At 41.1% G+C, this 26971-nt stretch overlaps 1 protein-coding gene across 15 annotated transcripts in view; it reads left to right on the plus strand.

The window, feature by feature from the left end:
* The window catches only part of lrba (LPS-responsive vesicle trafficking, beach and anchor containing), a 462623-nt gene that overhangs the window by 85003 nt on the left and 350649 nt on the right, over positions 1-26971 (plus strand). For all 15 annotated transcript variants that reach the window (XM_079552680.1, XM_079552675.1, XM_079552684.1 and 12 more), the window contains exons 34-36: positions 226-290; positions 2326-2434; positions 15418-15584. In XM_079552680.1, coding sequence (XP_079408806.1) covers positions 226-290; positions 2326-2434; positions 15418-15584 — 341 coding nt within the window. The remainder of the gene's footprint in view (positions 1-225; positions 291-2325; positions 2435-15417; positions 15585-26971) is intronic.

The raw sequence follows: 26971 nt of genomic DNA on the forward strand, positions 1-26971 counted from the left end.
CATACCAACCAACCAATTTGTTTTCTTTATGCTATACTTCAGGTATGATTTGTAGACAGCCATACATCTATTTTAGGGACAAAGTAATATTTAAATATTGTTGGTTTTTATTTTGGAGGGATTTTTTTCTAGCACATGCTCCTACATTTACCATCTTTTGTAACATATTTTACTGGTGGCCATATAACTCAGTTTACTCATGCTTTTCTTTTTTGTGATTTATAGGAATGGCAGAACTCCATCCAGAAGAACGCAGGCCTCGCCTTTATCGAGTTGGTCAACGAAGGCAGGTATGTAACGCTGAAAACTCCTTCATAAAGTCGTTATCTCTCGTACTTCAGCCGAGCATCACTAACCATGGACCACGACACAGCCTCTCGGGCCCCTAGCCTCCCTCTGGCTGTCATGATGGGATGGCAATTTGGCTTTGTGGACAATGATCAATGATTGGAGTGTTAAAGTGAAAATTGGAAAAACCCTTGAGTTTAGGGGGCATTCGATATGTTTCTATTCCACAGGGACCTGAAGAAACTAGAGATGTTAGGACATGCTTTACGTCTTTGTTACTATTTCAGATTAGCTTCGGTTTGGTCAGTTACGGGGGCTGCATGATTTTAGAAAACTATGTGTTTTTTGTCGAACACAAGATCTGAAATTTGTTTTTTTCAAGTCAAAATTTCCATTCACAATGTATTTATTTGTTACATCCAGGGACATTAAAACTTGAGAGAGTACTGAAGCATAAATTGCTTAAGTAACATTTCGGCATTTTTGCAGAGGTTTGCAGCGATACACACATTTTATTGTTTGTATTTTTATTGTTTTATTTAATTGACGATTCAAACTGATAATTAATAATCTATTATTTTCACTTTTTACTCCATTTGAATGTGTGTGTGAAGAAAACGTAGTGTATTAATTTCTCATGCAAAAGCATACTCACGTGCCAGTATTGATCTCGAGCTTTTAAACCAGGCTCCGCTAATCCACAGTAATGATAATGAGACTGGTGATGGAGTTCTCTGGTTTCTTTGTGGAGGACAGGGTTTGTAATTCACTTTAAAGAGGTGACTCTTGTGCAAACATACCTCACGTCACGGCGGGTTACACATAGAGTTATGGTGATTTATGCTGAGCACCTTGTACCCCATTAGACATTTGTTTCAGCATGGAAACTTACTTAATGTTTCCACCATGACTATATTTTCTTAGGCACGTGAAAATGTCTGTCTTCTGTGCATGTCTGCGCCTCTTTGTCTGTAAAATCAACCTACAATTCACTTTAACAAATTATAAAACATGCACAATAGGTTAATCTTCCTAGTCTAAATCTCCAAACCTAGCTGTAAGATTGGCGATGAGTTCCTGTGGCTTTGAAGGTCAAATGGAGAAGACACATTTCTTTAATTGTGTGTGTCATTGATGATCCACACTAAAACTTATGTCTTATGCACTAGTTTATGGCATAATACGAACAGATGCAATATGTTTCTATGCAGGTTTAATCATATGCCTAATCTGATTCAATTCAGCAACGTATATACTGAAAGTAAGAACAGAATATATAGTCAAACTGTATTCAAAGTTCTAAATATCTGACTACTTTACAGAAACAATTTCTCATTCTGACGCTGTCGTGATATAGGGGCACTGTAACATATAGCTCCATAGCGTTCTCATAGAGGCTCCTCCAAACATCCCACTGGTGTGTCATAGGTTCGTAAAGAAGAACCGCAGTGCTGTTATTGATAGCGGGGTCCGGACAGGGCCAGAGAGGCTACGGAGGCCCCAGCACCTCCGCTCCCCTGCTGCCCTGCGCTGAAACAGCAGGCTTAGGTTACAGTGGTCCCCTGGCCCCTGAAGCCCCAGCCTTACAGTCCCTCACCCCCCTCTTACTCCTCTCCGGCCTCTGCTCTGTTATTGTTCCACTTTGCACAGTCCTGACCTTTACTGCCGCGCCGAGGTTTGGACGACCCGACAAACGCACATGTTTCATTGACGCCGATAAGGCCCGAGGAGGTGGACTCACAAAGATCCTACCTGTCAGATGCATATCATTAACAAGTCAATTAGCACCTACCGCCCAGTAACAGCGCGGATCTCCTCTGGTCCCGGTCCGCAAATTAGATTTTCTGCTCATTTTGCACGGCTCCTTTTTAGTATTTTATGGGTATTACATAGCTGTTCTGTATCTAGTTCCCCAGACTGCGCGGAGCAGATGTTTGAAATGGCCTTAAGTGTAGCATGTACAATACAATACTGATCAATGCATTTACCCTTAAAAGGCAAATTGCAAACGGCGCCGCTTGTGCTGTGCTTTTCCAGGTTGTTGAGTCACACCATGAAGGATCACCTGGTTCGAGTGGCCAATGAAGCCGAATTCATCCTCAGCCGACAGAGAGCAGAAGACATCCACAAACACGCGGAGTTTGAGGTGAGCCTTAACAGTTTCTACCACTTTGGAAATGTTCAATGGTTCACAGCATTTTTCGTGACCCCTTTTATGCTGAAGTTCTTTTCACACATGCGCAAAACTGTTGACAATTTGCACATGTGTGGCACTTATTATGTAGGTGTTTATTTAGAAAATGGTATGTCAACTTCTTCAAAGAGATCCTACAGAAAATGAATATTCAGAACAGTGCAGTTTGAATGCATCTGAACTAAATCCTTAGTACTTCCTGGGGTCTTTCTACCTATTGTTGAGAAACACTGTTCCAGAGCAGCAGTTATTGGGGGACTGTAAAGTGATACACTAACACCCTGATTAGAATAATAAACTACACAGTCCCCCCCCCCTCTGTGAGCTTGAAGCCTGCTTTGATAGTGCTTTGATAGCCACGGGTCGGAGCGTGATATTTTTGTGCCCCGTCAGTGGATATGTAGAGAAAACAGGGAGGCGGTACGAGTCAGTGAGAACGCAGTGGAGCTCCAGCGCCGGCTCAGGACGTGTCAGTCAGGCTTCAGAGCTGTCAGTGCAGAGCTGGAGGACAAATGTTTACTTTTCAAACACGACCCTGAGCTAATCATGAGCGCGCACACACATGTACATACACACACATACACACACATACGCTGCAGTGCATACACAACTAAAAAAACACAGGGGAGTGTTGATTTCTCCCACTGCCTCTGAACGCAACTGACTGTGCGTGTAAACCCGAGCACTATTTATGCAACACTAGTCCCATGTAAAAGTGAGAAGGTGCTGGTTTGATTTTTGCCTCTTTTTTTTCACCCCTGTACAGTGATGTTGACTAAAATACTAATATCTGGGGCTACTTAGAAATCCTGAGATATTTTACACTCCGATGTATGGTTTTTGAACACTACTGTAGACTGCAGAACTCTATGATGAAATCCAACGTACATAACATGCTTTTCCAAACATTTCAAGGTTGTTTATGCTCATACCCATACTCTTTTACCTTTAAGCAGGGCAACATACTGTAGGGATGCACAATATACTGAAACATCACTAAAGTTTTCTGACTGAGATTGACAAATTTTTTTTGCAAGCTTAGCCAAAAAACAAACAATGAATTGAACTTATAAATGTGTAAAAATTCAGTTTTAGTCAAAGATTTATTTGGTACTTTTAAAAGCTTTTTAAAGTTTTGACACAATTTGCCTAAAAACTAGTTACTTATGATTCCATATGGATGGAGGATATCATTTTAAAATGGTTTAGTGAAATATAGCAATAATATTAGTATTGCAAGTGACTTCAATATCGTTCAATATAAAGTCTTTGGAATTTTGCACTTTGCAGACCTAAATTTGTACAATAAGTAGTAATTCAAATAAACTTGCCTCGCCTTTATGGTTGCAATAAAAGCTGATATTGAACCTTTAAAGTATTACTAAGTAACCTGTTTACCTTAATAAATCATTTCGTAGGACCTCTGGGGGTAATACAAGTGTTAATGGGATGATTGGGGGGGGGGGGTTTCATCTTTCCTGCCTCCGGGTCAGAAGCAACAATACACACTAATGGAATCACGAAGAAGAAGCTAACGGGCTAACAGGCAAAGCTAACTGCGGGCTAGCACCACTTAAACAGTATTTACAGCCAAGTTTGAGTGAAAAAAATTATCTCCATTGTGTAATTGGATGTACAATATCCCTCTCTCCCTTTGTCTTTCTGTCAGCGTAGTATTTACTCTCACGGACAATTCATGAGTTAAAAAATGTAACATGCTACAACACCTGCAGGGGCCTCTAGGGGCATGAGTTAGTACTGCTTTAAAGGCCTTATTAAACTTGGCATAAAAAAGTGAATAGAATTCATGGTAACACTTTTTTCTTGAATTAAATTGTAATATTTGTATTTATTACATTAATATAATATTTATTGTAGTATGTTTCTTGATCACCTTTCCATACAGTACAAATGCAGTATATGCAAGTATATATACATTTTGGGAAATCTGTCAAGTTGCATTTTCAGTTTGTCATATGGTACAGCTTAATTATTTTGGGAGCACTGCATTAGCTTGATGTAGGCCAAATTGTTGGACCCATTTTGATGCATCTCCATTGTCTGTGTGATCATGGTTTTGGTCCACTTTGGGGTCTCCAGAACACTTCATGATGCTTTTTTGTTGTTGTCGTTATGGCTGTTGTTGTTGTTGTTTTACTCCTACATTTCCTGTGAGCGTTTGTCCCCTCCGTATGGTACAGCTGATACTCAATTTACTGCAGGAGTAAATTAATGAAAGGCTATAACTTTTTAATAGTTGTATTTTCTCGCTGTCATCTAGGAAGTTGCTCTACCTTTGCAATCTCACCAAATCAGATATCCATTGTTTGCCCCTGAAGTGCGTTTCGCAATTGAATTCCCCTCTTAAATGCAGTTGCTCCTCGGTGACCCCGGAGAAGAAGTGAAGCCCTGATAAGTCTTGCTCTGATATTGCTGTATTGATTTTTGCCTCCGTACAAGCCCAGTTTGAGGCGGCTCCAACAGTTTCATTTTGCACCAGCCACTATAAAAATAACAGGCCAATGAAACATCCCCCCGGAGGCTGGGGGTGGACGCTCTCCAATCATTCGCAGCTCCGGGCCACTTTTACAGGTTAACAGTGTTAAAACGTGTTTGTTTTCAAATATTTTCATAGCAAGTCTCTTATAAAAGACACGAAGACAAAGAAGAGTATACTTATTTCTTAAGCTGTATTTTAAATCACACTGCGGGAGAATACAAAGTGCCATTGACCTTTTTGAGAGAAGTGGAATCTTTTTGTTGTATTTAAACTGGTTAAATGTGGCAGAGATGGACAGTTACTAGAGCTGGCTGAAAAAATCTTCAGTGTTCTTATGAAAAAAAAACTTGATTTACGAATTGATTCGATTTGATGCTATACTGTTGCCACCAATACAAAACATGCTCCCAATGACCAGTTCGACACACTATTTTTTGCAGATAATCAAAGAATGGATTTGCATGAGAACCTAACCTGTTTAAATCTCAAATTCTGCTGCCTTTAGTCACATCTCCATGGAGACGAGCTGGAGACACACCCGCTCTTTACAGTCCTGTCTAAGGAGAGCTCAGTCGTTCACAGCAAAAGCACATGTTTTATTTTTTGGTTACAATTCTACACGTTGTGGCTTTAAATATATTTTCAATATATATATTTATTGTTTTTTGTTTAAGTGCATCAACAAACCCCAAAATCAAAAAGTCACTAGTGTGCAGTTTTTAACAAAGATTTTTGAAGTTATTTTTTTCTGAAAATATGAATCGATTTGATTGCCAACTCGATTTTTAATTCAAATCTATTTTTTTTGCCCAGCCCAAAAATAGCTCACAGTATATAGGAACATTTATTTCGATGTTTTCTGGCCGAGAATAACCATATTAAGCACATTCAAAGTCAAGTCACAATTAGGTCCTTTGGAAGTTTGTTAAATGCAGTGTCACATTCAAGCGCATGTTTAGTTTGCAACCGGCTACACCACGTATGTTTTCTGCCTTCTGTTGCCTGTTCAATATATTTCCAATATAAAAAATAACTAATTGTCAATAATCCAGATGTTTTTGTCTGTTATCAACCCATCGATCACATCAGTGTGATGTCTAAGCCTGGTTGGAAATCCCAACTGAAGTGACAGACTGAGATTTGACTTTTGATAAGACTTAGCCTATAACAGAGACCTTTGAGCTAACGCTATATCATATATGGTTATGTTTTCTGATTTTGTAGGTGCACATTTTTGAACACACTAAATGCTAAACTAATTTAACAAAGGTTTGTTTTTCAGAACATTTCTGTCGAGGTCTGAAGTGTGGGGTTAGCAGGATTGATCAATAAGAATATTTTGCCGTTAGCAGGAAACTCAAACAAACCAGTTATTAAAAAAACCTCTGCTGCAAAGATATGATATTTCCAAAATGACTGCTGCTTTCTGGGATGTTTTAATTGCAGCCATTTAAATTGTGATTCGATTCATTTGCATTTGTGTAGGAAGGTTTTACAGTCATTTTGATAATATAGTTCTGCAACAAAACCAGAAAAAAGGGCTCACTGGCATGAAGTTCAAAGACACCTGAGGCTACCCTTGGAGTAAAATCAATTTGAGCTTAGTTTTCATTCAAGAGCAATTGCTTTAGTCAAACCGAAGCCTCAAGTGCCAGCCCAAGACAGCAGCAGAGATTATTGGATACATAAAAACAAATTTATGTTTGCTGCTTGTCAGAGTTCATATCCTGGAGTCGACAGTGATAGAGCAGCGTTTTGATTTAGATAGCTTTCTCCTCAGAGACACAACATATGCTCTTCCCCTTCCTCTGTGTCTCTGCCTCCTCACTCGCCCGACGCGCTGTGGGACACAATTGAGTTATCTGTGGCCCAGAGAGTAAGTTATTACACTGGGCTTAGGGTGAAACAGAGATGAAGATAACTAGGAGGAAATCCAATTACCTTTTAGGGTTCTCTATCTAATAGGATCCTTAATGTGAAGGAGATCTGCAGATCGGATGCTGTTGCCCACCACAGCAAATGATGGACTCTGATATCTCTCCGTCGAGCAGCGAGGGGAAGACGGGCCGAGGAACGGAGTGGAGGAGAGAGAAATCGAAGTCAGCCTTTTTATGGGGCTGTTCATTAGGGATGAAATGTGGTGTTCTCGGGGGCACAAGGGCAGATAAGAAGGTTCAGATAAGGGCGAGCGAGCGAGACCCAAATCATTTTTATTCCTCCGCACTCTCCCCGGTGCTGTTCGGTTTGATACTCCACCCATGAGTCTGAGGGAGCTTTATGCGGAGTAATTGAATTGAGCGAGGGATCCTGAAAGCCAGACGGTTGCAGGTAATTAGTGCGTGGCGTCATTGTCTCTCCAGTGCTGAGCTTGTAAAACGATCCGGTCCCTGGCCCCACGTTAATGACATTAACATTGAACTGATACTCATTATGTTCCATTATCATAGTGCTGTGTGGAGAACGTGTGCTCCAGACAACATGGCAAAGACAGGGCAGGGGAGACCGTCTAGCAACATAACTGTGGGGCTGCTTTAGAGCTGGGTTGTAATATGTGCTTGGTATTCTAACAGTTAAAACTAGGGCTGGGCATCATTAAACAACACCAGTCTGGTACCGGATAAAAAGTTTAGGTACTACCGGTATTGAAAAAATAAATATCGAAAAATAAATCTTCTATCTATAGATCCTAGTTTTGTTGCTGTTGGTCCAGGGACAACATTAAAGAAAGTGACTTGGTTCTTTCAGCTCAAATAAATTATTCTTTTTCCTAATTTTTTCACACAATTTTTTCTTATTTTTGCCCCAATTTTTCAAATTTTCCCCCTCAATTTTTATGACTTATTATTATTTTTCCTATTTCCCGCATTTCCCCCCAATTTATTGCCACAATTTCTCACAATTTCCCCCCAAATTATACCCCATTTTTCACACATTCCTTGACAGTGGAGATGAACTCGATACTGTACATTTGCAGATCTTCCAAAACATTATTGCTTTGTTTTCTGGTTCTAGATGACAAATATTTAAGTATCAGTATTGAAAAGCATGGTTAAGTATGGTCAAGTATGGTATCGAAAAAATGTAAAAGTGCCCAATCCTTGTCAAAACAGTACTGAGATCGATCAGCCTTCCTCATGTTGCTCCTCTCTCCGGGTGAATAATTCTTGAACTTTACTTACAGCCACTTTGACCTTTAATTTAACTGTGCTCTTAACCTTACTTACTTAACAGACTCACTGATTTGCTTTGTGAAAATGTGTGTGTAATAACATCTTACGGGGCACTCTGTCTTGTGTGGCCCACAGCCACATTCCCAGCTCCCAGAGGCTATTTCCACTCTGTCATTTCTAACGCTCGGACTGATAGCTGCCACAATCGGTGGAAGTAAGTCATGTCCGTGTCCAAACTGTAATGTTCTGTATGTCAGCAAGGTGTGACGCGTGGTCGAGGTTAACTGCTATGGGATTTTTCATGGCCGGTGCCGCTTGTCACACTGTATGTTGCGTGGCTGATTTCCGTCATTTTACCAAAATACTATTAAATATACAAAGACCAACTCTCTTTCATTTTTATTTCTTGGTCAGTGTCTTACATTGTGCTGGTAAGGAAAGGCTATATTTGTCTAAAAGAGCCTATTCAAAGTGTCCTATTTTTAGTTTTCGGTTTGTCATGACCCTCGCTTTAAAGGTGCACTATGCAACTTTTTATGAAAAAAAAAAGTTGATATTAGTGGATATTTGACCTTTCAGTGACCCAGCGGATGATTGTCGAGTAACTTAGCATCCCAGTCCCCTCCAAGATCAGTTGTTTTTTTACTGCTGATTGAACCGTATCCATGGTTACATGCACATTCCTTTAAAAAACTTAAATAAAATTGATCTTGAAACATCATCGGAGCCACCGGGATGAAAGGCACCAAACTGACCACCCATACCGCTGTTGGGTCACTCAAATACGCACTAATATCAACTTATTTGTTTTACGTGAAAAGTTGCATAGTGCACCTTTAAGGCCATCCTCCCCTCGCTCCCTTATCTAAAGACTCCTCAGCTGCTTCTCCTGGTGCACGGATATAGCAATGTTTCAGTGGTATTTTGCCTCTAGCTGCTCTGCAAAGGAGGCGTAACCTGCGCTGCAATACGAGAGCAAGGCGGAAGTTTAGTCTCAAAACATGGCTGCAGTATGTTTTGATGAGGGAACGGCTTTGTAATATGGAATAAAAAAAACTGTACAAAGTCGCTTCAAAATCCACACTTCACTTCCTTGTTGTGGTTTGAAGTTAATGTTGCAGACTTAACAAACCACGCCCGGCTTATATATGAAATAGTGAAGTTTGTCATAGCTCGCTGTCAGACGAGCCTAACCTTGGAGTTGTTCTTCCCAAGACCATCATGATAAAAAGAGTGTGCTGCCGAGGCTGGTGGAACAGCAGCCTGCGTCCTGGTGTCTTGTCAGAGTAATGAAGTCCCCTGGTACTTCCTCCACTCTCCCCGTCATTATGTGCGACCAGCTCCCCCCCCCCCCCCCAAATATATATGACTATACAGCACACTTTGTTTCACTCTTGACACCCCGTCTGTAGCCAAAAGGAGACGGCGCTTTGAGAGAAATCCTTTGTGCAAACACATTATTTGATGCTATAAATTTGCTCATCTGAGTGTGATTTAATGTAGTTAAACACCTGACCGTACGCTATGGGGTTTTCTTTGTGAAGGCGAGCGAAACCAAGGAAGGAATTTGTTGAAAAGTCTGGAAAATCGTCGTAATAGTGATCAACTTTCTTCCACATCCAAGCACCGAGAACCATTCATTACAGACAAGCGGTATTTTTCATCCGGTCATGTCCTTTCTTCATTTGACTATTTTTCACCTGAGGACACTTTTAACACCTATGATTTTTCACGTGGCATGACCTTGAGGCTGAGCGGAAGTTATTGTGCCTCCCAGACGGATGCGAGGAGCGGCGGGCGCAGTTTGGGTCCAGCCGGGAGGATTGCAGGGGTGGACTAGATGGAGCGGCTGCCAGGCGGGCCGGCTGACCAGTCCATTAAAGACGGCCCCGCAGACGGCGCGAGGGGAGGAGCGAGGGGAGATACTTTGATAAGTGTTGCGCCTGCGTTAACCTTGATGGCTGTGCGCACTGGGCCGATGCCAGCAGCGCGGATCGGTTTCAACTGGATTAGATTATATATTTTTTTTCCCCCTCCCGAGCTCCCAGAGACGCAAAAATCAATACTCGGGAAGCCGGCTTGACAGGGGCATCATTTCAGAATTGAAGTAGCTGTCAGGCATTGTCATTCGGTGACTTTTGTTCGCCATTGTACTTTTAAGCCCTCATTTTTCTCTCCCTCCTCTCCCTTTGACTCCTTCCTTCCCTGGCCCATTGTCTGAATTCCCCCGGTGACATTTTATGTTGCAATTTGAAAACTCGAGGGCAAGAGATCAAGTGCAGGAGAATCTCTTTGAAACCAATTGGTAGACTGGTTCAGCATCTTCTTTTTGTTTAGCGACCCCCATTCTCCTTTCTCATTTCATCCTCTTGTCTCCCCAGACCTCCATTGTGTTCCAGGAGGAATTTATTTGTAGAACATTTGCATTCTGTGATACCAGACAAGGACAAGTCTGATGTCTCGCCTTCGCTTGGACAGTTCCTTTGCCCGGTTTGTAAATGAAACCCTCGGGGAGCGCTTGTCGACGGATGTGAGAAATTGGAGATTCTTTGAGGGAGATAGGCCGGCCTTGGAGAGAGTGTACTCCTGATGTGCCACCAGTGTCAAGAGATTGCAAATAAAGGGCTTTAATAACATCTCTGCAGATTTTGTTTCTCCTCCCGTTCTCCGGGAAGAGCTCGAGACCTCGATTTTGTCCCCATGTGGTTGAAGGCTTCCTGTGGCACAGCAACACCATTCGCCCTTTCACTGTCACTCTAATTGATAAACATTGGGCTGATATCTTGTAATGAGGCTCCATTCTCCGGCCCATTATACTGGTTAACCCTCTCAACTTACTGAGGAGGAGGGAGTGGGCCGTCTGACAACAGTGAGGAGCATTTAGATAAGGCTGACACTGGTACATGACTTGACTCAATCCCTTACTTAATTGGATAAGTCTAGCACGGGTCGTTGAACCTTTTCGTGTTTGCAAAGTACATGGAATAAAATAGGAATAGGAAATATGAGAATAGATGTTAGATTTTAGAATACCTACCACTTTAGTGTGGATGTTGTTTTAGCATTTTATTCTCTTGGATTAAAATTGCATTTAGAGTTCGCGTGCCATCAACCATTTTGAGGGACTGGGGGATGTTCAACAAACATTCTTTTTTCTCTCTCCAGTCTTCTCCAGAAGCCCATTTTCCCGACCAAACTCACATCTTTAGTTATTTATTTAAACTGTGGATGAATTGTTGGAGACATGTCTCTGTGTAATTGACTCGATTAATGCCAGCCATTATCATTTTGTCTTCACCGAGCTGTCTGTTCAGCAGAACCCAGCGCCCGCTCCGGCCGACCCTGTCAGCCCGTGCATGTAATGGAAGGTGTGGCCCATGATTACAGTGTCGCAAGTCATAACGCTCTCACTGTCAGCAAACCAGTGTCCCAGGCCAGTTTGAATAAGCTCACGGCAGCACCGTTTTTGGCACTAAATCGGCTGCTTCAAAATCTCACTCAAAGAATTCAAAGAAAGGTAACCCACAGTGCAACCACCTTTCCCTTCCAACTATTTTCATTACTTTAAAATACATGAAGTTTATTTGAATACTTAAATAATTAATTCTAAAATGCTGATTTACATGTTTAAAATTTAGTGTGACAACATGAGTAGAAAGTAAAGACAGTATAGTATTCAGGGACATCTGTAGTCCCTGGAAAGATGCTGCAGTCAATGAGTTACCATACATTTACCACAAAAAAACATTCAACTTATTTTAATCCAAATGAGCTGACACACGAAACTGACATTTGTTTTCCACTTACTAGCCCCGCCGCCTTTTTAATAGTGCTACTTATGTGTTCAGTGTTTGAGGCTGTTATTCTAAGGATAAGCCTGTGACTTTAGCCTTTCCTCCCATGGCCGACTTTGGCTTGTGAGCGCAGTCATTACAGCACAGAGGGCCGGGCTGTTTGGGCAGGCCTCCACACAGGTGCTGAAGTGTTTGTTTATGGTTATGAGTCTGAACACAGCACCGATGATTAGTCCTGCAGACCCAGAACAGACGCGCAGCTTAGCCTTTGAAAAAAAAGAAAGAAAAAAAACGTAATATGTTTTAGTAGGACGTTGGGCCAAACCTGCACTGAAATGATGACTTTATTACTCAATACCAGGTATAAAATGCATTGCCTGAATATAAATATTTCACTCCATATGGAGCTGTTTTCAATGTTCTATATTTTTATTTAGCGCTTTACAGCTAGTTCTGGAGGCAGTTTGAGTGCTGAAATGATCTAATAAGATTAAACAGGCTTTAAAAGACAAACAGCTAGTGAATTTGTCTGACAGTTTAAAGTTACTTTTGTTCAATTTCAAAGGAATCCTGTCTTCTCCCGGCTGTGATGCTGGTTAGAAGGTCAAGACCCTCTCTAATGCCCCGCAAAGAGACATAGATTGATAATTAAAGCCCCCGGCCTGAAGAGGAGCCACTCTAATGTGATTTATACCTATAGATTTTCTGTCAGATATGAAATGTTGTCGTTGGAATTGGAGGGAGGTCCTATTATAAAGCACTTTATGGCTAACTTTGGAAAAGCGTGGAGCATTTATTTGGCCATACATTTTGGCTAATGGCACTGTATAGCTGTCATATCCATTGACGGGCTGAAGGTTAATTCAATATGAAGCACGATGTTAACAATGTGCCGTATACATTATTGGACTGACTTTGGAGTGCGTAAAGATGTCTGCCTTTTAATGCCTCCTACATAATAATTGCCACCATTTTCTTCTTTGAAATTATATAATGTAAAGTTTAGGGAAAGTGTAAACTAGACATGTAAAAAAAAATGTAAAACTAGACATCTAAACTGGACAAACAAAGTGGCGTTGTTGTCATCAGAAGGTCCGCAGACTGCACTAAAGTGGTTTAAATTAGGCTAATTGAGCTGAAATGACCAGATGCAAAAACAACCTTGAGAGAAAGAACACCACCTCATGACATCAGCTAGTGGAGCAGTGCGGGAGACGGACTGAATATGGTGCTCTGGACAGCCTATGGCGTGGTAGCTTAGTTCGTCTCCCTTTCTGTCCTGTCCTAAAACTGTGTAGACAAGTTGTTCAGAAATGCCAGCAAAACAATTCTTTACAAACAATCTCTACAACCTCAAAAAAACATTCACAAAGAGCCTTCTCATGTGTTCTGTAGTGCAGTGGTTTTGTCTGGTGGACCCCCGTGGTAGTCCATGTACCCCGTACCTCAATCATGTTGCAGTGTATATTGAATTAAAAGTGCTATTTAAGTATTAAGGTTGAAAATAAACCTAAAATTCTCCCCAAACTACACATTTGACTGCACAATACAGCTTTTCTTATCAAACATAATGTTCAGTTTCCCTTTTCTTTCAATCTGAAATTGTTCCAAGTACCCCTGCTATATCGTCGAGTACCCCCAGGGGTCCCCGTACCCCTAGTTGGGAAACACTATAATGAGCTTCTGTTACCAGGGAAGCAATATTGGGCTGTGAGGGCCAAAAGTATCCAATTAAAAACCTCTTTTATTCCTTTATCGGTTGTTCTTATTAAAAAAAGCGCAGATAGCACCTTGTTGTCGGGCCTTATTTATTGTGCTTTTAATGAAACTTGTGTGCAATAATATTTTGGGCCTTAATGTCTTGCACTCATTGTTTTGGATACAGTCATATTCCTCATTAAAATTATGCGGGAATAGCCCCATTGTCATAATTCATTGTATTGACTTGAATTGCTGCTGTAAATGTGTATTCGGTGCATAATAACAACCCTTGGCCTGGCAAACCCCCGAGGCAAATTTCCTTTTAGGACAATGAAGTTGAACCTCATCTAACCTGATCACTTAATGAAGACACAACAATTATGACCTGGTTAAAAACTCAAAAAAGTAAAAAACTGAGCATCGAATGGGCCCTTTAAGTGTGAAAGCGATACGACCATCCAGGCACTGGTTTAGATTAAAGCAGTGCCCCTCAGAAGGTGTTTTACGTTGGCCATCTCTGTGGAGTTCAAAGGCTCATTCTGATAACAAATTCCGACAGAGAAAAATGTCCTCCCATTGCATTGTGGGTATCATGTGATTCAGTCTGCCGCAGGGCATTAGTAAATATGTGTCCACTGTTATTAATCAACGTGACACCAGGACAGAAATGACCCTGTTCATTTGGCTCAGCTCATACTATAGTTTCTACACCGTGTCTGTGTCTGTGTCCTCGCCTACACTTGTCTGATTAGATTTGTTGACTCATTCATAAGTGCACCGCAATATGTTTTATGTGAAATCTACGCTGACGCCTTTTCTATGCATTGACGCAGCTTTTGATCTGAAATACATAAAAATAGCACCTTTTCCTCATTATGTTTTTCAAAAGACTCGAGTATCACATTGTTACCAAGATCTATAGCGCAACTGTGATACACTTTACCTCTTTTTGCCCTAGTCTTTGGAATTCTTTTTAAAGCAGTACTAAGTAACTTGTTTACCTTAATAAATCCTTTCCGTAGTCCCTGTGGGTGTAATGCAATGGGGTGTTAATGGGAGGATTGGGGGGTCTTTCATCTCCCCCTGGTGTCTCTGACCAGAAAAACACAATTGTAGCTCCGCTGCCTCCGGGTCGGAGCCACCTATACACACTAATGGAATCACGAAGAAGAAGCTAACGGGCAAAGCTAACTGCGGGCTAGCACCACTTAAACAGTAGCTACAGCCAAGTTTGAGTGGAAAAAGATGATGTCCATTGTGTATTTGGATTTACAATGTTCCTCTCTCCCTTTGTCTTTTCTGTCAGCGTAGTATTTACTCTCACGGACAATTAATGAGTAAAAAAAACGCCACATGCTACGACACCTGCAGTGGCGCTTATGGCCTCTAGGGGCAAGAGTTACATAGTACTGCTTTAAGGCTCTAGACCCAATTTTCTTTTGTTTCCAAACGATGAGACAGGAAGTGAGAAAAATTTCAACTGTTAGTTGTGGTACAAACAAATCTTTCCTAATGCTAGAGATTGTTCACAATTCAAACTTTTTTGATAAAATGCTAGCTTTAACAATACCCTTGAGGAAGAAACACCTTTCATTCCACTATTATCAAAGAAAAATCTCATATAGAGCTCCTGCCATCCATCTCAGTAAACCTTAAGAGCCTATATTGCAATGTTATGACGTTAACAGAAACTAGTGGGTTTTTGGTTATGTTTTGGGTCTATTTTTGAGAATCGATTTTGGTTTCAATTGTACTTTTCTTCCCCCCCAGTCCCACTGCGCTCAGTACGCCGCCGAGAAGCGCGAGGAGGAGAAAATGTGCGACCACCTGATCCGCGCCGCCAAGTACCGCGACCATGTGACCGCCACGCAGCTCGTGCAGAAGATAGTCAACATCCTGACGGACAAACACGGAGCCTGGGGCAACTCCGCCAAGAGGTAACGCTCAAATAGACTGCGTGACGAATGAAGCCCTAATGTTGTGCCGCTCATGACTCGGCTTTCATTCGTCACTTCAAGGACATTTAATTATTTAGCAGCTGAATTTCTCATTCTACCACAGCATTAAAACCAAAATGTGTCCAATTGTCTGCCTTTAGAAACAAAAGCACATCGATAATGTTCAGCATTTTCCATGAATTCCTTTACATCTATTCCTTTTTTTAACCTCACAGGTAGATACTAAGATACTAGATGCTAGATAAGAGCTAGAATAACGATACTGTGTCATTTTTTATTGTATCGGTATGTATCGGTGTGCAATATTTTGAGCACACCCCAAAAGTTATTAGTCCAATGCTTATCTTCCCCTCATATAATTCCTCAATTTAGATGATCAAAAGCTTTTCACTTTGTAGGAAATCATGTAAAGTGGTGGTTTGTAGTCGCCAAGCTCCTCAGTTTCGGGAGCTCTGCAGACAGCTTCTATTGGGGGGCGTGGCCTAGTCGAGGGCGAAGGAGCCTTGTTATTTGAATCACAATTTTCCACTCTTTTTTGTTAGACGATGAGGAAACAATTTGAATTATAGTCGAATTCCAAACAATTTAGTGTCATTAACAATGCAGGCAACCTTCCACTTTTTGTTTGGCCAGATAGGCAGCAGCAGCAGCGACGCCATTCAGCAGAGCCCAGTGCTGCTGTTGCCTAATGATGTCTGTTTGTGCAGCCAGTGTGTAATGGTGAAACTGGCTCAAGCTCGTTACACTGCACCAACTCTCTGGAGACTACCGGGTTGTGTATTTGCCATATTTTCATGTCAATCCCATCTCTGCTTTTCCTTCCTTTCTTTCTTTCCCCCTGCCATTATACTTTTTTTTTATGTGTACTCCCTGGACTGTGCTATTTACTATGGAGATGTGCGTGCCAGAGCGGTCCCCCATTACCGGGCCTTTATGCTGCCGTGCTATTGATGGTTTTCCTAATGGCTGCCGATGGGCGCAGGGAGCCATTGGCACTGGGCCTTGGAGTGCAGCACTCTTTTAATAAATCACAATCAGTCTTGTGCCATTACATCAATATTTTTGGTCAATTACCGTGAAGGTCAGGTGGTGCCTGGGCATGAGAGAAACATCTGGGGCAGTAAAATACAAGATGGTCGGTCTAATATAAATAGCCTAGTCTAGGCATTGCTCTCTGTGCAGTGTCTCTATGAAGTCTGATATTCTTCTGAATAGGACTTGTCTGTGTCTGTGTAATAGTCTTTGAAAATGTCGTTATGCTATTGATTCATTGTAGGTTGTTCTGGGGCTTTATAACAAGAAGCTCCAACCAGTGCTGATGTGCAAGACACTTCACCCATCTTGCCATCCTGCCCTCAAAGACTTTACATTGGTAACTTAAAGTTTGTCTACAAAAGAGGAACCATACCCTTTTAAATTTGTTTTTACTCTGTTATTTTATATGCAATTATGAGGTGTAAATCCTTATATTTTTGCCTTTGAATTATAGTTTTTGGGGGCCCCAGTGGAAACTTCAGATTGCTAAGGGACTTTGGGAATGGCTGGTATTTTGGGTTTGTGACTGGTACCTACTCAGTGCAGCTTGGCTCTGCTCTACTTGGCGCACATCTACTTGGCTTTCATGCAAGTTCCACTCAAAGCTAACACCTCCAGTGCTGCTTTCGTCAGCAAAATTATATCATTATCATCTCTGTTGACGAACACCATCTTTTAATGTCGATAACGTAATGATGACGAGCTAAAAATAGGTCTTTGGGGACTAAAACATGACGAGATGTTTACGTCAATGAGACAAGACGAAAATGGGAGATAGTTGTACGTCAGACCATTTGCAAACAGAGCTTGTCCGCGGAGCAGGAGAACACACTCGTACACGTGACACAGAGCGGCACCGTCAGCTCACGTGGACTCACATGCAGCAGGCTGAGCCCCCTCTCTCCCACTCTCCCTCCACAATCACCGTGCACATCCTCCATAGAGAGCGATGTCACAGGGACCTTATCTTTTCTCAGGACAGTTTGAAATACCGTAGCGCAGAAAGCATGTTGATGAACGAATATGCAGACGGCGCTGAAAACAATCTCGAAGCGATGATCAGAGGACGAGGAGAGCGGGCGCTTTGGGGAAAAGTCACGTTCACCATGACACTTCTGCCTATTGTGGTGCAATCTGTTTGTCAAAAGTGATATAAAGGGTTGCCAGAAACAACACTGAACACCTCGGACCAGATACTTTTTGTTTTCTTCGTCCTTCCTTGGGCCTAAGCGAGTCAACTAAGCGTGATATCAACAAACTGCTAGAGTAATAGAAGAAGAAGACACAAACCATTCATTAAAAAAAATTCAGACAGCTAATTAGAGATTAGAGAAGCAGAGGGACACATTCAAATGGAACTGAGTAGAGCTGGCAGAAGCTGGAAAAGGCCTCAAATTGAAAAGATTGTGAACGTTTGCTGCCTGAAGTCAGATTGTGACCTCTATCAGGGATTGAATCTTCTTTTTAATCTTGCAAAATGTTGTAATTATGTTCTAGTTCAGTTTGACGTGCTATCTGTATGGAAAGCTAGCAAACGGATACACACAATAAACAGGCTGTGCCTCTCTCCATCTGCGACAAATCCAGACCGGGAACACAAAGACAATACATGCGGCGCACCATTACGACCTTTTGTTGCCTGGCTGCTCACACGCCATAAAGCACTATTCCCCAAAGTTTCCATTCAATAAAGACTCTGAAAATGAAAATATTATTTTCTCACAGGCTGATGGGAATTGTTGTTTCCTTCACGGCAGGCATCTAATATCTTGTGACACAGCGCGACCCGCCTGAATGCAATTTGTGTCTTAATATCCAGCTTACAGCACTGCCCTGGCCCCGGGAGGAAAGAGGTGTTAGGTGATTTCGCCTTCCCATTCGCTACAACCAGGCTGCTCGTTTTTTTCTCTTTTCTCAGCGTACACCATTTTAAATCCACACGTGTTCTGCTACCTGCTCCAGTTGTACAACAGCGCGTCCGGCGAGGATTCCCTTCAGCAGACAAAAGGCGGCGTCTCTGATATTTCACGCCCTTGTCTGTCATTCCCTTCGTCTTTTGACAAACGGACACAACGGGCCACATTACCTGTCTCTCTCTGTGCCTCGAGACTCAGGTGCGCAATGTGCCAGCCTGCTGCCTATTAATGCATCCACCCCCCAATGAAACAAGATGTCTTTTTCTGTAACCCCCCTCCTTCAAATCTCTCCTCCTTCCAAGGCTGCAGAGTCCGCAGAGCATCTAGACTGTTAGGAATCATCTTTCTTGTACGTATGACACCTGGACAAAGTCGGGCCAGCGCACAGGCGAGATGAGGGCAGATGATGGACAACGCCAGTCTCCGGGGAAACGCCCGCCTCGCTCATCTCTTCCCCGCTCCATACCTTGGCTTTATAGCATTCTAAATAGGCTGACTAATGTACCATGGAAATGCACTCCGGGTGCACAGTGTGGATGGTAGCAAAGCCAGGTTGTAAACAGTGAGAATAGCACTCTTCTATTCTTCAGAACAACATTTGAGACTTCTGAGGATGGTAGAACACTGCAGTTTACTTTGGATGGACGGCTGTTTTCATTGTGCCTCTGTATTGTCCTTAGATAAAGTTGGACACTTTGGTGCACCTAGACTTACTTGCGACATGTCATTTCTCTTCATCATCTTGGATCCTGTTTGGCTTCCTTTACTTCCTTTGCTTTTTTTACACTTTTGGTTTCCTGGAGTAAACATTGTTCTCTGCGGAGTTGTAACAAATCCTTTTGCCATGCGGAGGTTTATCTAGTCTTTGTTCCTGTACTCCGTCTTGCCTTTTCATGCTTTGACTGTTGAATTGCGCGATCTGATAGAAATATATGCGATGTTTGGTCATTTTAATGTTCAGCACTCGTGACATTAGACAAAGCTAAACCATGAACCCAAAAGGAAGGAGACCAAACATTTTTTGTGACATATTTAGTCTCCTGTGACAGATATACTGCGGTAATAATACTGATTTTGCAGCATATTTTGAAGCTGCTTTCAAGTACATGAGCATCTCTCAGATTCCTAATGCTCCCCTTCCCGGTGCACCCCAAAAAGCACCTCCCCTCTCTCATCAGCCAGCTCCTCCCGCCTCATATAGAAGCGGCTCATTTTCTGCTGCAGCACCGCTCTAATGGACACCCTTAGGCTAGAGGCTCCCCAGCCAAGGGACATCCATCTTTCGGCGTGTCACACTCCCGCCCGGCAAAAAATCTTTGTGATGTGCTCACCAATTTTTCTTCAGTAAATCAAATCTTCCTTCCTTCAGAAAGACGAATGCTTTGGGGCTGGAGTGTTATAGAGAAAATCAATGCCGGCAAAATTGAAACAGTATGCCCCCGCATCGATCGGGCCAGAGGGATCGAAAAGGAACAGCTTTGTAACTGTTCGGCCGGACAGTTAGCTGACCTGTAATGGACAATCTATTGATATTAGCATTACTATTTTCTCTTGTGGTGTGTCATTTCGGTGGCGTGCTGCTGAGCGAGGGAGAGAGGCCGGCCCGGGACACCTGAGCGAGGAAGAAAATAAAATCTCTAGACACGTCAATTAATAGAAAATATATTCTCACAAAAACCATATGTTTATATTCTTTTTTAGTTTTTTTTTACTATCCATGGCTGCACTAATACACAAACACCTGCCTCACAATTACAGTATCAATAACACCACCCTAATCTTTACAAAACATGTTACCAAAACACAATTGTACCAGACACCACTCGATAAGTGACATCATTTAAACCGAATAGCCACTAGTTTTCATCTCTGCACTTTCTAATTTGACGCAAATGTTTATTAATTACTTGTAATAAAAAGTAATTGTAAGAAAATACACAATTAAAGCCACTTAAAGCACTCGTATTTACGTAATTAGATTGAGGTCAAAGGTCACACCCAAATTTGTCATTGAGCCTAATTTTTGTTGTTGTTGCAGTGTAATAAAGAATGTATTGACAATTTTAGTCAATCTTAACCAATCTTAGCGTGTTTCTTAGAGCTTCAATAATGCACAGTCCTGGTATTTTCAGGCTGCATGAGCTAACGCTAAAGTAGCCATGTTTTAGTGTCAACAGGATGCATGAGCTAACGCTAAAGTAGCCATATTTTAATGTCAACAGGGTGCATGAGCTAACGCTAATACCCATATTTCTACATTTACTCATCAATGTGCACTTTGTATAGTTTTTTTGGTAGTTTTTTAGTTGCTTTCTATGTTCATGTTCACTATGGGATGTTTATGATTAATCAGTTAATCGATTAATCGTCAACATGGGCTTAATCAATTAAAAAGTATGCTAATAATTAATCGTTATGTTTTATGTTGCATAATCTAAGTGCAAATAAGGATAAAATGCGGCATCAGTTGAAGTTTACCAACATATTATTTTTATTTTGGTTAATAATTCAAACTTTTAATGATTCATGATTATTACTGGGGGGAAGAAATTTGTTTACAATCTTGATATAAAATGTACCTGTGTACCTGCACAATGTCAGTAAGCCGGTGGTTAACAGTTAATCGATAATGGTTTGATAAAGTAACCGGTGAATCGATTTATGAAATTGAGCAGAATGTGCATCCCTAATGAACACACAATGAGATTGCGCCGTCCTGTGGCATCACGGTGTGGTTATTGATGTGCATTTGCTTCTTGCTTCAATGTGGAGAACGGGCATTGCTGCATCAAGTATGACAAAACAAAAGGACTCCATATTCGCGCTACTATGCCTGCGGGTTTCAAACTCAAGAGACTTTCTTGCCAAATTTAACTGAATCATGTAATGTTATGTTTCCTACAGATAATGTTAGGGATAAAATGCCCTGGTTTAGAGTAATGAAAATGTGAGTGTTAATCTCAGCCAATGGCCACTCCAGCACCACCGTCCCCAATACATGATGGCTAGGGGATTTTGGCAAGAAAATATTAATGAATATTTTCCATAGAATGATCTATCGAAAGTAACACAGTGATAGTTTCCCTCTAGAAGAAGAAATGTGCACAAATATTCTCCGTGATCCTCTGACGGCCTCGCGTGTCTCTGTTTCGCACATTAAACGAGTTATCGCAGTTTTGAAGCTGAATTTATTCTGACATTCACCAGATCTTCTTGCTGTTTGTTTGTCCGAGGCGTCTCTCATTTTTGCAGCTTTCTTTGTGTTCGGAGCGACGATGGTTCTTGAGATGAATAAATAAGTTTGTTGTATAACCCAGTTTTGTTAAAACGATCAAGTCCCTTTGTAAACAAGTGGGCACTTTTTGCTGCCCTGTTCCACACGTTTTTTCTGCGACAGGATTGGCCAATAATCCTGTCTAGTAAAACACACCATGCAATTATTAAAATCGTGATTAGATTAAAATTCATTGAACTGCCCTAAGACATCAGCATATTGGGTGAAGTGACTTGCCCAAGGACGACACAACAATTTGCATCTGCCAGAATTGGAACTCTTACCTTTGGATTAAACGTTAGAACCACAGAGCCACAGTCGATGATTTACATGATTTTATTGAGCTATAGACTACATAAAATTGAATTACAAATCTTTCTTCACTCTACTAGTTCCACACTTGAATCATCCTACGACACTTCTATTTCAGCGAGCAGGATCAAGTTCACCGTTTCCTTTGTATGAAACCGTTGTATGAGAGGCCGTGGCTAGAAGCTCTCGATTAATCTTTCCTACAGTATACCTCCATTTGCGACTTAAATCACTGTAATGATACATAATACTGAGCGTAATGCATGCGTTTGCGCTGAGGCCTGCACAGTCTCCGCTCCGGCTCGCGTGTACCTTCTGATGACAAACTGTACATTATGGTCGCGCCGCCGTGTGCATGCAGGCTGAAAAAGGAAATGGGACTCGGCCATGTCAATGAAGATTATAAGCATAGGAAACAAGGACATAACTGTTTAGAGTACACCGGCCCTCGGAAATGCAAGACACGCAAGGGGCAGGAAGACTCGCCCTGTGCTCTTTGTGAGCAAACTTCAATGTGCAGAAGAGGTAAAAGAGAGGGACAAGATACTGTACTGTTACCCTTAATGATGGTCAAATAAGAGTAGAGGTAGAGTCTCATCTGACCATCACTGACCTTGCGACTTGTAAACACAAGGGCTTTGCACTCGAATGCTAATTCAGACTTGAGAAGACATTTTCTTATTTGGAAAATCTAAAGTAAAACAATATGCATAGCATAATTGCCTAACTCGTTATTCCACTATTTTTGGAAAACATGTAAAAATATGTTTTTTAGGAAACACATTGTTTTTCTCTCATTGCCATTTTAACAATACAAAATAACTTTATAGCTATTATGTTATGTGGCTAGCGATATGACACATTAGACACAATTTTTTCCATGGTCAGCACAATTATATTTAAGATTTTGCTAGAAAGGAAAAAGTACCCATCTTTCTTTAGTTTGACTATTTGTTTGTGATGTATACAGCTTAACTTCCTTATTGGACACTGACAGGAAATGACATAGATGGATTTTAAACTGTTTTGTCAATTAGAAATTAGTTAAACTGCAATGGCATTTTACCTCTGTCTATGTCACTTCCTGTCAGTAGCTTAAAAAATCCAATAAGATAGCTTTTATTCCCAACTTTTCGTCATTAAAATTGCTGCTTCACTGAAATAAAAATGAGAAATATGACTTAAAACAGATTTTATCCATCTAAATAAATTATATACAAAAGCATTAAAACATGTCATATGCACTTTAAGGTTGAAGTCTGAACATTTATTTGTTTCTTTATTTTGAACATGTGAGCAACACAATGCACCTCTGCCAAATTTAGACATAAAGGCTGTTACAAAACAAAAAGATAAAAGCAAACGAGTAAATTCTCTTGAAAAGCCAAGTATACAAATGCACTTGTCCAAAAAGGAGTGGGGAGATATTTAACTCAACTTTACATTAAGCGTAGTATCTCGTCAATGACTACTGTGGGCATTATAAATGTAAAAAGTAATTGTTTACCTGTGGATTGTGATTTCTTGTCATCCATTTAATGATTATGAGTGAAAAAATACCATGTGTTACAGTGGATACAGGGACTTTTTAAGGTTGGCAGACATTGTTTTTGGATGCAGTTAGTAATTCTGTGCTGGACTCTATAGTTAAGTTTTGTCCAAAAAATGTCCAAAAAAGAAAAGAAAAGAAAAATGAACTGCTGCACAGAGATTCACAACCATCAGCTTGATACGCAAACTGTAAACACTTAGCTTATAGTAATGTGCGATGTTCAAATCACTTTATAAACTACAGTCATCAATATCACCTCGATGACTCCAACGGCTTCTGTGCTGCTCATCCTTCCATTTCTTACTGTTCCTCGTCTGGGCCCAAACACTAACATCGCCAGCTGCAGGGCTCTGGTCCCCTCTCCCAGACAGTTGTTTCCTTTAGCCCCGCTACTTCAAAAACCAATTAGCCGCGACTCGTGTTCTGCTCATCCGTCTGCCTTCATCCAATCATAAACATCAAACATAAACACAGCCCGCAGTTATGTCCATCTCTGTAAACCAGACTCGCAGTATCGCGCAGACATCTCCAGCACTCAAGTCCTTAAAGGGATTCAAACGTGAAACCTTCTGCTGCATTTCTCAAACGGGACGAAATTAGTCTGGGGTTTTAAAATTTAGAGACGAAAAAAAAAAAAAATGTTAAGGATGTCCCGTTAGTCTCTTGGGAGGATTTAGAGTTTGACAAATGGCCGCCGCGGGCCTACCGTGCAGAGGTCTGATGGACATGAATTAGAATATAGCCTTAAAGATAACACAGAGCTCCACTGTATACATTGTACAGTGGCTGGGGCTGTAAGGAATAGTAACAAAGTGTCACAGTGGAACATATAAGATCAGCTCCATATGCTGGTTTGCGTTAGCACAAATTCAGAGTTTTTTTTCTTTTGCTTTGAGAGGGGAGTTTGTGGAAGAGCATCATCTTCATGTAAGATTAGTTTAGAGTGGACATGTGCATAATTGAGGCTTCAAACATTCTTTTGGGTGCCTCAGCTTTGTTATTTTAAGGCGTGTGAGAGACTGGGGTAGTCAATGATTTAGAACTGGCCTGGAGCGCTTTCTGAAGGCAATTGTATTGAAGGGGAGATATTGTGCAACATTGACTTTTTTTAGTATACGAAATTGACTTTTTTTAGATTGTATTTGTTTTCTGATTGTATTTGTTTTCTTATATTTAGGCAACTGTGAAGCACTTTGAATTGCCTTGTGTATGAATTGTGCTCTACAAATAAACTTGCCTTGCCTTGTCTAGTATACGAAAGTGACTTGTTTTAGTATATGAAATTGACTTTTTTTTAGTATATGAAATTGATTTTTTGCCGATTATGTGGCTTATTCCAAGCGTTGTTGTAAATGTGCTATATAAATAAAGTTTGCATTGCCATTTTAGAGCTTTTCACCATGTTACAATATTGTTCTCTCATCAAAAGCCACTGGCACATTTTTCAGTAATCTTTGTATCTTCTCCAGTGGCTATTCCCATCCACCAAGAACACTGCGATCCTCCGATGCAAAGCTACTTGAAATCCCCAAAATAGGGGCTGCTGACTTCAGGATTTATGCCCCAACCTTGTGGAGCTCACTGCCATATGAAATCAGGGCCATTTTTAAACTAAATTAAAATTTCATTTTCTGGATTAGTGCACCTGTCATCTCATTCTCTTGCTGTTGGTTGGCTTTTCTTTTTTATTGTTATAACTGTGACTTTTTGATGTTTTGCTTTACAATTGGAAAGCACTTTGAACTGCCTACCGACAAGAAAGGTGCTCTACAAATACATGATTATTGTTACCAGTATTATTATTATTCTTAGCAGCTCCTTCTGAGGTCCTATGTATCCAGAATACACTTTCCTCACCTCTCGATCTCTTGTTAAGCTTAATCCTCTCATCGCGAAGTGAAAACACTCGCTTCATTACAGCCATAAATTTCCCAAGACTGACCAGGCGCTGATTTGGTGGAAGTCTGTGCAAAATATCCTCAAAATATCTATATCTCAATTGTTCCATCCACTTTTTGCGTGTGCTTTATAATGTCCTGGAATCCTGGTGTAAAGTGTGAAAGAGGTTCGACCATCAGCAGAAAGACCAATTACCGTATCGTGGCTCAGTGCTCACCACCAAGCACCACTGCACTCTCTGGCTACTGTGTAGATTTATGACTTCCATGCACCCTTAAGAAAGTATATAGCCTTTCAGAGCAAGGTCATGATAAAAGAGACTGATCAATATCTGAATGAAAAACCATTTGGGAAGTTTTTAGGGCCTCTTTTCTCCTTTTTCTGGCGGATTCAATATCAGCCCGGTATCGATTGGCGGGGGCCCGGTAGTTAGTCAGGGGCTATCTCCTTTGACTAACCCCCGTGCAGCGCGTCAGGCCCCCCTCTCCCCTCTTTCCCGTGATAGATCGGTATGCTTCTGGCCGCTGTAATTACACCATAGCACCAGCAGGTCATTTATTTCACTACTTTCACCATTTGCTCAAAAAAAAAAAAGGGGGGGGGGGAAGCCGTTATCTATGGAAGCCAGCATTTTGTGGTGCCACCGAAGGAGAAAGGAGCAAAATACCAAAAGACTAAGAAGCATCATTTCATCGTACCTCTTCAGACTATAGATTTACTCGACTGGCCTCTACGCTTGGTTCAAGTTCAGCCATCGTCAATGAGATAAAGCCTATCTATAAGTCTATTTCTATAGTTTGTTGTAAAGGTCGATCCCACAAAAAGCAATATAGACCGGACTCTGGTGTTGAGGTATGCTTAAATCCAGTTTCCAGACCAGAGGTTAACCAGGACTGAGGAAGCTTCCTGGATGACAGGGAAAGCTGATTGAATCGTAACAACCCAGTGCTCATTCTTATTTTTGAAAACGTATAGAAAATTTCATGAACTCAGATGTATTTGATAATATTAGCAACATATAACATATAACATTTGTGCTGTTAAAGGTCCAATATGTCATGTTTAGGCATTTTAACTTTAACTTTATTACTCCGTAGCCTTGGTGTTTTGGTAGTTCAACTTAAAATAATGCATAAAAATACTATACTATGCTAGTTCTGAAGACTTTCGACATGTAGCCCTCTGCCACTTGTATTCATACATTTAATACACGTTTACTCTATACATATTATAAGATGTGTAGTGGCCATTGGATCTGTATCCAATCCCCAAAATAACAAAAACCTCAACTGAATGTGATTTAGCATTTAGCTCAGAGGCCACTTTTATATCTGCTAATTTGCATCTAAAGTAAAATCTCAAAAGTTTGGTTCTTTTT

This window comes from Gobius niger (assembly GCF_951799975.1).
Source record: "Gobius niger genome assembly, chromosome: 3".
Taxonomy (NCBI): Eukaryota; Metazoa; Chordata; class Actinopteri; order Gobiiformes; family Gobiidae; genus Gobius; species Gobius niger.